Consider the following 13,454-nt stretch of genomic DNA (forward strand, 5'->3'; position numbering starts at 1 on the left):
AAGAGGAAGTGGCGGCACTGCGTCGGGACAGCGGCCTCGCTGAGCAGCGCGCGGCGACCTACAAGGCGGAGGCCGACAACTTGAAGGAGAAGCTGGAAGCGGCGGAGAGGCGGAGGAGTCGCGGAGAGAACGACTGGGAGCAGAAAACCAGGGAGCTGGAGAGCAAGTTGGCCAACAGCCAACGCATAGTGAGGCAGCTCGAGGAGAAGGTGACTGAGCTGGCGCTGGCTTGCAGTCGCGCTGACGACACCGCGAGGCGCCTGAAGGTCGAATCCACTCGTCTCCGGACGGAGAAGATAGCAGCCGAGGAAAGGATGGAGGTTCTGAGAAGGGAAAGCAGTGTGCTGCAAGAGACGTTAAAGAAGGCGCAAGAGACTTTGGCAATGAAGGTGAATTTGGAGCTTGTCCATCAGGACGTGGTTAGGAAGCTGGAAGATCAGTTAGTCCATCACAAACAGACAGCCATTGAGCTGAACCGAGAGCTTGAGGATCTGAAGTCTGCGAAGCAAAGGGCAGACACTCTTGTGATCAGCTTGACGTCTGAGCTTCATTCCGTGAAGACAGAGAGGAAGGTGGCGGAGCAGAGAGGCGACGCTCAGAGACTGCAGGTGGACTGTTTGAGTGAGCAGCTGAAGAAGGTGCAGGAGCAGCTGATAGAGAAAGCGAGGGAAGTACAGGATCGGGAGCTCCGAGCTCACAGACTGCAGGAGGCGCTGGACAGCGGCCGGCAGCAGACGGACAGGCTGAAGCTTCAGCTGGCTGAGCTGACGGCCGCTCACCAGGCAGCTGCAAGGACCCTCGGGGAGCTCCAAGCTGAGCTCTCTGCGGCCAAGGTGGAGAAGGGTGTCCTGGAAGGGAAGGTCAGGACGCAGCAGCTGCAGATGGAGGAATTCAGCACCAAACTGGACCTGGCCCAGCTGCTAATGAATGGAAACAGCCTGCACTGCAGCAACGGGAAGGTGCAGCCTGGGAGCAGAGTCCAACAACCTGACCGGGTGCCAGAGGGTTTAACCAGGCAAGCCAGCGATTGTCAGTACCAAATGCAGTGGAGTGAAGGGAAGGGCCAGAAGAGAGTGGTGTTGGAGGGAAACTATTACCTGTCTGGAGGTACAAGGCCACTGACGTCTCTAATTGAAGTGGGTTTTTCAGACAGTGAACCATGCAGTCGGCAATCTGTCCTGACGACCCAGCACACCGTCATGCAGGGGAACCTGACGGCCACGCAGAAAGTGCCAAGACTGGCCGACACAAAGTACGACACCGTCCACAACAAGTTGCTGGAAGCGAGGCCGTCCGCGTCAGTTGAGGAAAGAAGACCGAATGTCACGCCGTTCGGAAGTTTTAAAAAGCCATCTGAGGTATATTTCAGTCTCGAGTTGGTTTGAGAAAAATCTCGCCTTGCTTGGGTGGGTGTGGGGGGTTAGGTTTTGGGGTGATCTGCTTGCTGGCTCTTCATTGATAGTGGACCAGATCAGAATGGAAGCGGGTTTAATAATTCCCCAGGGTCCGGGGAGGGGGGGTGCGGGGGGGGCGGTGGGGGGAGGCATGGGGCTGTTGGGTACTTAAGGCTCCATGCTGGAAATGCGCATTCACAAAGGGGAGGTGATGACCTAGTGGTCTTATTGCGAGACTATTAATCCAGAAACTCGGCTAATGTTCTGGGGACCCCGCTTCGAATCCAGCCACAGCAGGTGGTGGAATTTGAATTCAATAAAAAATATTTGGAATTAAGAATCTACTGATGACCATGGAACCATTGTCGATTGTCAGAAAAACCCATCTGGTTCACTAATGTCCTTTAGGGAAGGAAATCTGCCGTCCTTACCTGGTCTGGCCTACATGTGACTCCAGAGCCACAGCAATGTGGTTGACTCTCAACTGCCCTCCAAGGGCAACTAGGGATGGGCAATAAATGCTGGCCAGCCAGCGATGCCCATGTCCCACGACTGAATTAAGAAGAATATCTAAACCTCATTTACCTTGTCACCTCCGGCTTTCCTTTGCACTCATGTTGCAGTTGTTCACCTTGTTGGTTGCCAAAGCTGACCAAGAGTTTCAGCTATTTTTTGCCCTATCGCTCTCTTAATAACTATGAATTGTCGAAAAGGGGCAATCCTGAGCACCAAACTGCTGCCTCGAATCCTCTTAATCTCTTCAATTCTTGAATGTGAGGCGAAGATTCAAAAATTCCATTCATAGAACCCCTACAGTGTGACCCATCGAGTCTGCACCGACAATAATCCACCCAGACCCTGTCCCCGTAACTCACGTATTTACCCCGCTAATCCCCCTGACACTAAACGGCAATTTAGCATGGCCAATCCACCTACCCCGCACATCTTTGGACTGTGGGAGGAAACCGGAGCACCCGGAGGAAACCCACACAGACACGGGGAGAATGTGCAGACTCCGCACAGACAGTGACCCGAGGCCGGAATTGAATCCGAATCCCTGGCGCTGAGAGGCAGCAATGCTAACCTCTGTGCCACCGTGCTGCTCTGTGTTCCAGTGTCCACCGTTCTCTGATTGGGGCCTGTGGATATATCTTGGCCTCTGCAACGGTCCTACTCAAAACTTGACTTTTCTTCAAGTCAAGCCTCTGCCGCGCGTTCTTTTTCAAGACGCTTAAAGCGGTGGGGCTCCACCTCCCCTTTCCACCAATATAATCTAAAATCAAACTTTGTGTCCTCAACACGCTGTGGTTTTCAGCTTGCATTGGCTTTGCAGGAGGCTGCACCCAATACCCTGTCTTGCCTGATGTGAGCTCAGGGCAAAGAAAGAATCAAACTTGGGCACTTTTCCTTGTGCTAGAATCAACAGTGCCCTGAGGGAGTGGAGCAAATCAGCACCCCCTCCCCCACTCTGTTTCCTCATTCATCCCGTCTCTCTCTCTCTCCCCAGAGCTGGTTAAAGAACCATCGAGGGAAATTGGTTCTGCGGACTGCAGAATCAAACCCCTCCACAGCAGAATCACACCACCCCTCCACCGCAGAATCACACCACCCCTCCACCGCAGGTCCGGTCAAATACACGTTACCATTGAACAACTATCCCTTCAGACTTCACCCATTGCTCCTCTGCCCACCCAGAATTTGACAGGGGGATTCACCTCGCCAGCTCTCAATCTGTTTCCAATCCCAGTCCCAAAGCATTAGACTCCAGAAGGAAATATCCTTATTGGGTCACAACAGCAGCAGAGCTACCGTACCCGTACAGAAAGGTCCATAGGGTAGGTAGGGGAGGATCAGTGAGGTGGGGGGGGCACCTTGGGGAGGGTCAATGAGGGAGGGGCACACTGGGGAGGATCAGTGAAAGGGGGGCACATTGTGGAGGGTCAATGAGGGAGGTCACATTGGAGAGGGTCAGTGAGGGGGGAACATTGGGGAGGATCAGTGAGGTGGGGGGGCACATTGGGGAGGGTCAGTGAGGTGGGGGGGGCACATTGGAGAGGGTCAGTGAGGGGGGGGCACCTTGGGGAGGGTCAATGAGGTGGGGGGGCACATTGGAGAGGGTCAGTGAGGGAGGGGCACATTGGGGAGGATCAGTGAGGGGGGCACATTGTGGAGGGTCAGTGAGGGGGGGGGCACCTTGGGGAGGGTCAATGAGGTGGGGGGGCACATTGGAGAGGGTCAGTGAGGGGGGGGCACCTTGGGGAGGGTCAATGAGGTGGGGGGGCACATTGGAGAGGGTCAGTGAGGGGGGGGCACCTTGGGGAGGGTCAATGAGGTGGGGGGGCACATTGGAGAGGGTCAGTGAGGGGGGGGGCACCTTGGGGAGGGTCAATGAGGTGGGGGGGCACATTGTGGAGGGTCAGTGAGGGGGGGGCACCTTGGGGAGGGTCAATGAGGTGGGGGGGCACATTGGAGAGGGTCAGTGAGGGGGGCAAATTGGGGAGGGTCAGTGAGGTGGGGGGGCACATTGGAGAGGGTCAGTGAGGGGGGCACATTGGGGAGGGTCAGTGAGGGAGGGGCACATTGGGGAGGGTCAGTGAGGTGGGGGGGCACTTTGGGAAGGGTCAGTGAGGGAGGGGCACATTGGGGAGGGTCAGTGAAAGGGGGGCACATTGTGGAGGATCAGTGAAAGGGGGGCACATTGTGGAGGATCAGTGAAAGGGGGGCACATTGTGGAGGGTCAGTGAGGGGGGTCACATTGGGGAGGGTCAGTGAGGGGCGGGAAATTGGAGAGGATCAGTGAGGGGGACACATGGGGGGGGGGTCAGTGAGTGGGGTCATATTTCGGTGGGTCAATGAGGGGGGTCACATTGAGGAGCGTCAATGAGGGGGCATATTGGAGAAGGTCAGTGAGGGGGGGTTGGGGGGGTCAGTGAGGGGGGGAGTACATTCTGGAGGGTCAGTGATGGGGGCCAGTGAGGGGGGTCACATTGGGGAGGGTCAGTGAGGGGGGGTTGGGGGGGTCAGTGAGGGGGGGGAGTACATTCTGGAGGGTCAGTGATGGGGGCCAGTGAGGGGGCGGAGGGGTTGCTGCTGTTCTGGAAGAGTCTCTGTAAACACTGCCAGGATGCAATGACATTTTGTAATGAACCAGTTTTGCTGAATTTGTGCAAGATGTTTCTGGCACTTGTCGCTGCAGAGTGGCCCCAACTCATCCCACACCACTGAGCAGCGCTCACTGTTAATACTGTTAGTTTACCCAAGAACTGGCGCTACCTCCCTGTATTTGTGAATGAGCAGTTAATTATTTAACTGGGCTTGAGGGGAATCAAAGTCTCCCAGTAATCCAAAATAAGCACACAGTCATCAAAGTATGGTCAAAATTCACTATGGGGGAGAAATGATTTGGTTATAATTACCCTGACTCTGGTCCACTAAAGAACCTGCTCACCTTATACCAATCACCTTTCCTTCTTATGAGAAACCACTTTGCTGCCATGGTTACGGCTGCTATTATCTCAGCAAATACAACACTAGTTTTTCACAGGATTTTTAATCCTGCCTTTCATTCTTGGATTTGGCTTTTGTGAACATGCTTTTTGTAGCTCTCTCACTCTCTCACTCTCTCACTTTCTCACTCTCACTCTCTCTCTCTTACTCTCTTACTCACTCTCTCTCACTCTCTCTCTCTCACTCCCTCACTCTCTCTTACTCTCACTCTCTCACTCCCTCACTCTCTCGCTTTCTCACTCTCTCACTTTCTCACTCTCACTCTCTCTCTTACTCTCTCTCACTCTCTCTCTCTCTCTCTCTCACTCCCTCACTCTCTCTTACTCTCACTCCCTCACTCTCACTCTCTCACTCTCATTCCCTCTCACTCGCTCTCTCACTCGCTCTCTCACTCGCTCTCTCACTCGCTCTCTCACTCGCTCTCTCACTCGCTCTCTCACTCGCTCTCTCTCTCACTCGCTCTCTCTCTCACTCGCTCTCTCTCTCTCGCTCTCTCACTCGTTCTCTCACTCGTTCTCTCACTCGTTCTCTCACTCGCTCTCTCACTCGCTCTCTCACTCGCTCTCTCACTCGCTCTCTCACTCGCTCTCTCACTCGCTCTCTCACTCGCTCTCTCACTCGCTCTCTCACTCGCTCTCTCACTCGCTCTCTCACTCGCTCTCTCACTCGCTCTCTCACTCGCTCTCTCACTCGCTCTCTCACTCGCTCTCTCACTCGCTCTCTCACTCGTTCTCTCACTCGTTCTCTCACTCGTTCTCTCACTCGTTCTCTCACTCGTTCTCTCACTCGCTCTCTCACTCTCACTCGCTCTCTCACACTCTCACTCTCTCTCACTCGCTCTCTCACACTCTCTCTCTCTCTCTCACTCTCTCTCTCTCTCACTCTCTCTCTCTCTCACCCGCTCTCTCAATCTCACTCACTCGCTCTCTCGCTCTCTCACTCGCTCTCTCTCACTCTCGCTCTCTCACTCTCACTCTCTCTCACACTCTCTCTCTCACACTCTCTCTCTCACTCTCTCTCTCTCACTCGCTCTCTCACACTCTCTCACTCTCACTCTCTCTCACTCGCTCTCTCACACTCTCTCTCTCTCACTCTCTCTCACTCGCTCTCTCTCACTCTCACTCTCTCTCACTCGCTCTCTCACACTCTCTCTCTCACTCTCACTCTCTCTCACACACTCTCTCTCTCTCTCTCACTCGCTCTCTCACACTCTCTCTCTCTCACTCTCTCACTCGCTCTCTCACACTCTCACACTCTCTCACACTCTCTCACTCTCTCTCACTCTCTCTCTCACACTCTCTCTCTCTCACTCTCTCACTCTCACTCTCTCTCACTCGCTCTCTCACTCTCTCTCTCTCACTCTCACTCTCTCTCACTCGCTCTCTCACACTCTCTCTCTCACTCTCTCTCTCTCACTCGCTCTGGCTGCAAACCCGACTCTTTATTTTTTCACTGTGAACATTATTAATTTCGCAGATGGCTGAACTGGGACTCGGCAAATTGTGTGGCCGAATGGGCAAAACTTTCCAGGAAAAAGAGACTGTGTTGTTTGGACATGAAAGTTTAAAAAATAACACCAAACATTCGGAAACCAAGCAGAAAGCCCCTGACCCGAGTGTGAACAGCTGGGATGTTCCTGATTCTTGTAGTGGACGGAGAGCGGGGCACAGAGACGAGGGTGATTTTGTGGGAGCTCAGTTCAGCAAAATGCATATTTCTTCCAGTACCGAGCTGTTCTCACAGAGCACATCAGTGAAACACCACTCTCAGATACGAGAACAGCATTCAAACCAGAGCAAGAAAGGAACATTTCCCCCACAAGCCAGTGACTCACGTCAGACAGGCAGTGAGCAAAGCATCCTGAGCAAAATCCAGGGCAAATCCATTCCCCCGGCTCACATTCCGGAGTTCCAGGGACTCCGTCGCCAAGTGTTGGCCAAGGACTTGGTTGAGGCGGAGCTCTTGAACAAAAATATTGCTGAGCAGCTTGAGAGAGGGACCACGACCGTTGCGCAGGTTCAGAACTCCCTGGGCAAGTATCTGAACAAAATCAACTCGATAGCTGGCTTGTACTTGGAAGCCAGCAGGCAGAAGATGTCCTTCTGCGAGGCAGTGAAGGAAGGGCTGATTGAATCCTCGGTCGCCCTGGGCTTTCTGGAAGCTCAGGCTGCCACGGGCTACATTGTCCACACCCAATCCAACGGCAAGTACACCGTTCAGGAGGCCCTTGAGAAAGGGCTGGTTCCGTCGGAGTTCAGGGAGAGGCTGCTGGAGGCAGAGAGGGGAGTCACTGGGTATGTTGACTGCGCCAAGACCTTGTCCATATTCCAAGCCATGGAGAGCCAGCTGCTCCCCCACCGGACTGGGCGGAGGCTGCTTGAAGTTCAGGTCGCCACGGGGGCAATTGTTGACCCGGTGCGGAGTGTCAGGTTGCCGCTGGAGACGGCTTGCAAGCAAGGGTTCCTCAGCCAAGAGGCTGTCCAGAAGCTGTACAAAGGGCAGGGCAGCAGCAGGGGGTTCCAGGATCCCAATGGGACAATGCGGGCCATGCACTACGTGGAATTGATGCGATTGTGCGTGGTGGATCTGGAAGGGAATTACCTTCTCCTCCCCATTGGGACACGAAAGATCTCCACCCCCTCTCCTGCAAGGGCTAACACGGTCTCAGTGGTCGATACCAGCACCAAATCGGAGATAACCTTACACGACGCATTCCTGAAGTACTACATCGAGAGGCAGACCTACCTGGAACTTTCAGCTCTGCAGTCCCAGTGGAGGGAGACTGCGGATGGGTCGCAGTATTTTCTCACCGACGGGAACTCTGGAAGGCAATTCAACATCAATGATGCCTTAACCAAGGGCATCATCAGCCAAATGGATCTGAATAAGTACCGAGATGGCCATATCACGGTGACTGAGCTAGCCGACCTATTGCTGAGTCGCGCCACTGTCACCCCCAATCTCAACAGCCCAATTGCAGGCATTTGGGACCTCAACGCTTGCCAAAGAATTTCTGTCATGAAAGCCATGCGTCAGAATTTGGTGGAGAGGTTGACGGCCACTCGACTGCTCGAGGCCCAGGCCTGTACGGGTGGAATAACTGACCCAGCGACTGGGAGGAAATACTCCATTCCGGAGGCCTTGCGGAGAGATTTGATCGACAGTGAAATCGCGGCCAGCATCCAGAAAGCGGAGCAGGCCTACAGAGGCTTCCTCCAGCCAGGGACACAGGCCCCAATGTCGATCGCAAATGCTGTGCGTGGGAACCTCCTGAACCCTGAGCTCGGTCACCGATTCCTGGAGCTGCAACATGTGACCGGCGGGCTGGTGGATCCACCTCTGCCCGAACGGATTTCCTTGGAGGACGCCCTGAGGAAGAGTCTCATTGACGAGCAGACTGCTCAGAGACTGAAGGATGAAAAGATGCACGCCAAGAACTTGGTTTGCCCCAAAAGCAAACAGAAACTGACCTATAAAGAGGCTTTGGCCAGAGCCATATTCGACTGCCACACAGGGTTGCGACTCCTGGAAGCAGCTGGACATCCTAAAGCTCCCGGCTAAATGCTTTACCTCTCTCCTCTCCGCCATCTCCTTTCACCACACACTTTCTCTGCTATATGTATATGCTGGGCAGTCTGGTGCAAAGCTTTGGCTGAATTAGCTTATGCTCCTTAAACACTTGGCACCCCTCCAATACCTTGTCCCATTGCCCTTCCTTCAGAAGCCAGTCCAGTCAATAAGTATTGAGACGCGATCTGACGTTGGGAATGTTGTCGCTGAATTTGATCCCATTTTTCCAAGCTTTCAATCAGGAAGTCACTGGATGAAGTTCAGCGGGCTGAATTAGCCTACTTCAGCTCCTAATTCCTATGTGCACTGGCAGCTTTTTCTTCCCTCCCCTCCCTCTCCTGGCCTTGGGAGGCTGAACCCAATTGCCACGTTCCCCTCGCCATTCCAGCTAAGATCCAGGACTTAACCCGGGAAGCTTCCCAGTCGACGTAGATTATCCTGACACACAATCTGGTTACGAACTCAAACAGGGAGCTAGAAGGGCAAAAAGGGGTCACGAAATGTCCTTGGCAGACAGGATTAAGGAGAATTAATTAAGAAGGCATTTTATACATACGTTAGGAACAAGAGGGTTGTCAGAGAAAGAGTCGGAGCTCTCAAGAACAAAGGAGGGGAATTATGCTTAGAACCCAAGGAAGTAGGTGAGATCCTAAATGAATACTTTGCATCAGTATTCACAAAGGTGAGGGACAAGTTGATTGGGAGTGTCTCAGAGGGATGTGCAGACCCGTTAGAACAAATCGCAATTACAAGGGAGGAAGTGTTAGGTGTTTTAGGAAGCATTAAGGTAGACAAATCCCCAGGGCCAGATGGCATCTGTCCTAGATTACTGAGAGAGACAAGAGATGAAATTGCTGGGCCTCTAACAGAAATCTTTGTCTCTTCACTGGACACAGGTGAGGTCCCAGAGGATTGGAGGATAGCAAATGTGGTCCCGTTATTTAAGAAGGGTAGCAAGGATAACCCGGGTAATTATAGGCCAGTGAGCTTGACGTCCGTGGTAGGGAAATTGTTGGAGAAGACTCTTCGAGATAGGATCTATACACATTTAGAACTGAATAGTCTCATTAGTGATAGACAGCATGGTTTTGTACGAGGGAGGTCATGTCTCACAAATTTGGTTGAATTTTTTGAGGAGGTGACAAAAATGATTGACGAGGGAAGGGCCATGGATGTTGTCTACATGGATTCTAGTAAAGCATTCGACAAGGTCCCTCATGGCAGGCTGGTGCAAAAGGTTAAATCTCACGGGATCAAAGGTGAACCAGCTAGATGGGTACAGAACTGGCTTGGCCTCAGAAGACAGAGGGTAGCAGTGGAGGGGTCTTTTTCTGATTGGAGGTCTGTGACGAGTGGTGTTTATTTGGTGGCTACCAAATAAACCTGTTGGACTTTAACCTGGTGTTGTTAAACTTCTTACTGTGTTTACCCCAGTCCAACGCCGGCATCTCCGCATCATGACTCATGGTGTTCCGCAGGGCTCTGTACTGGGACCTCTGCTGTTTGTGATATATATAAATGATTTGGAGGAAGATGTAGCTGGTCTGATCGGTAAGTTTGCGGACGACACAAAGATTGCTGGAGTTGCGGATAGTGATGAACATTGTCAGAGAATACAGCAGGATATAGATAGGCTGGAACATTGGGCAGAGAAATGGCTGATGGAATTTAATCCAGATAAATGCGAAGTGATGCATTTTGGTAGATCTAATGCAGGGGGGAGCTATACAATACATGGCAGAACCATCAGGAGTATAGACACACAGAGGGATCTGGGTGTGCAAGTCCACAGATCCTTAAAGGTGGTAGCACAGGTGGAAAAGGTGGTGAAGAAGGCATATGGCATGCTTGCCTTTATTGGACGGTGCATAGAGTATGAAAGTTGGCATATGATGTTGCAGTTATATAGAACGTTGGTTAGACCACATTTGGAATACTGCGTCCAGTTCTGGTCGCCACACTACCAGAAGGACGTTGAGGCTTTGGAGAGAGTACAGAAAAGGTTTACTAGGATGTTGCCTGGTATGGCGGGTCTTAGCTATGAGGAGAGATTGAGTAAACTAGGGTTGTTCTCCCTGGAAAGACGGAGGTTGAGGGGCGACCTAATAGAAGTTTATAAAATTATGAAGGGCATAGATAGGGTGAACAGTTGGAAGCTTTTTCCCAGGTCAGAAATGACAAACACAAGGGGTCACAAGTTCAAGGTAAGGGGGGCAAGGTTCAATACAGATATGCGGGGGACGTATTTTACACAGAGGGTGGTGGGGGCCTGGAATGCACTACCTAGCAAGGTGGTTGAGGCAGACACACTGGGATCATTTAAGTCTTAACTAGATAGCCACATGAACAGACTGGGAACAGAGGGATAAGACGGATGGTCTAGTTAGGAACACATGATCGGTGCAGGCTTGGAGGGCCGAAGGGCCTGTTCCTGTGCTTCTTTGTTCTTTGTTCTTTGAACGGAACTGTCACAGAGTAACCCAATATCTTGTCCCCTTTTGTCTCACACAGATATCTTTCAGTACCATTCAACTTCATCCCAAATTTTGTTCACTTTTCTCTTAAGTTAACCAAAGAGGATACAAATGAGACCAATTTGTGTGACTATGCTTGTGCCTGCTGAAGAACTCACAATAGTGTCAATGATGTAAACTAGGAATTGTCTAATATTTTTAGATCTGGTCTTGCTCTATCCCATTGAGCACACGGTAGTGCCACATGTCACAATGGTTAGCACTTCTCTTTGTGAGGCAGAGTCGTCATCTCAATCATTCCTCCTGTTACCATCACGGACAGATACACCTGCGACAGGTAGATTGGTGAGGAAAGGCCAAGTAGAAAACCAGTTATGTGATTGGGTTCCCCTAATCTCAGCGGCACGGTGACACAGTGGTGAGCACTGCTGCCTCACAGCCCCAGGGACCCAGGTTGGGTCACTGTCTGTGCAGAGTCTGCACGTTCTCCCCGTGTCTGAATGGGTTTCCTCCGGGTGCTCCGGTTTCCTCCCACAGTCCGAAAGACATGCTGGTTAGGGTACATTGGCCGTGCTAAATTCTCCCTCAATGTACCCAAACTGGCGTCTGAGTGTGGCGACTAGGAGATTTTCACAGTAACTTCATTGCAGTGTTAATGTAAGCTTACTTGTGACATGAATAAAAATAAACTTTAAACCCAATTGAGTCACAAATATTACACAGTGGTTCTGCATTCTGACACATGGGGCGGGGCTTTATGGCCTCGTTCGGGCGAGACTGGAAATTCCTGCCCGAGGTCAATGGACATTTCTGTTGTCGGACCCGCACCAATTCCGTGGCGGGCGAGGTGATAGAGTTCTGGCCCCTAAGTTAGGGGTTCCCAAACTGTGGGTCATGACCCCCATTGAGGTCACGAGACAAGATTTTCAGGCTGCGGGTTCTGAGGCAGCAACAGTGGCTGTGGGGCTCAGATTGTCTATTGACAGCTGTGAAGCCCCTTTGAATGTCTATGTTCCCTTCTATCAGTAAGTGCGGCTTAATCATCTGTTCCCTGATACCCAATTGCTGCAGTGAAGGCCTGTAAAAAAGATGGCTGTGTGCGTTTGACGGTGCAACCTCTTAAGAAGCACAATTATCCCACTTCCTCAGTGCTTTGCCCTCTTCAGAATCGTGGGGCATTTTGACAGAATAGTTGAGGAGAAACCGTGTGGACTGAGAAAAGGTCAACAAGAGGAAGATAAAGATTTTGTATAATTTGCAAACCCAGGAAATGGAGGCTTGGGGAACTAATTTCCCAATTTATGGGGAGGCAATGGCCTAAGAGGCATCTGAATTGGTCCAGTAATAGGGAGGAAATAGAGGGATATGGACCGAGTAAGGGCAGTAGGTTTTCTTTTTAGTTTAATTAGGGCATCATGATCGGTACAGGCTTGAGGGCCTAAGGGCCTGTTCCTGTGCTGTAGTTTTCTTTGTTCTGTGTGCTTTGAGTGGTATTACCTACCACTGACACCCTTCACTTTTAACACAAAAGGTCAAATAAATTTGCAATGACATGGTGCCTTTCCCAATCTCAAGATGTCCCAAGGTGTCTCATAGGCAGATTTCTAAAGGATTTCCCACTAGGATGGCCTAGTGGAATTATCACCAGACTATTAATCCAGAAACTCAGTTAATGTTCTGGGGACCCGGGTTCAAATCCCACCACGGCAGATGGTGGAATTTGAATTCAATTAAAAAATATCTGGAATTAAGAATCTACTGATGACCATGAAACAATTGTCGATTGTCAGAAAAACCCATCTGGTTCGCTAATGTCCTTTAGGGAAGGAAATCTGCCGCCGTTGCCTGGTCTGACTTACATGTGACTTTAGAACCACAGCATTGTGGTTGACTCTCAACTGCCCTTGGGCAACTAGCAATGGGCAATAAATGCTGGCCAGCCAGCGACGCCCATGTCCCATGATGAATAAAGAAAATATTATGAGTTATGGTCTGGTATGCACTGCCTGAAAGGGCAATGGAAGCAGATGCAATCATCACTTTAAAAAGGGAATTAGGTCAACTCTGAAACATTTGCATGGGATTGAATGGCTCTTTCATAGAGTTGTTACAGGAATGATGGGCAGAATGCTCTTCTACTGTGCTCCAAGATTCCCTCAGCCGATGAGCCCATCAGAAGATGTGAAATAAGGAAAATGAAGCTATTTTAACCCAGCCTGCTCGCGATCAAATCTCTCCTCATGACCCCAATGTATTCAGTGTTCTTGGTGAATAAATACCCCAGAAATGTATGTTTTCCGAGTGGCTGTTGCTTAAAATGTGATTCAGGAATCAACTGAAATGTTAGTTACTTCAGGAGGTTTTAATTGGTGGCTTGCTTCCTGAGTTTTCACTTTCCTTGTTAAATGTGGCTTATGGCGAAACCTTGTGAAGTTCAGCCCACCCCCTTGTAGCATTTAGCTGGTGTCCTGGTAGTAAACACAACTGGTTCTGCGCTGCAGTGTTCCAA

General features: G+C 51.2%; 2 protein-coding genes across 15 annotated transcripts in view; both read left to right on the forward strand.

The window, feature by feature from the left end:
* Positions 1 to 13,454, forward strand: part of dst (dystonin) — a 653,330-nt gene that overhangs the window by 338,198 nt on the left and 301,678 nt on the right. The window lies entirely within an intron of this gene.
* LOC144493931 (desmoplakin-like) lies at positions 6,378 to 8,566 on the forward strand. Its single transcript, XM_078213508.1, has one exon. It carries the CDS (start codon positions 6,378 to 6,380, stop codon positions 8,460 to 8,462), a length of 2,085 nt encoding a protein of 694 aa, XP_078069634.1. The 3' UTR covers positions 8,463 to 8,566.

Source organism: Mustelus asterias, chromosome 5 (assembly GCF_964213995.1).
Source record: "Mustelus asterias chromosome 5, sMusAst1.hap1.1, whole genome shotgun sequence".
Lineage (NCBI taxonomy): Eukaryota > Metazoa > Chordata > Chondrichthyes > Carcharhiniformes > Triakidae > Mustelus > Mustelus asterias.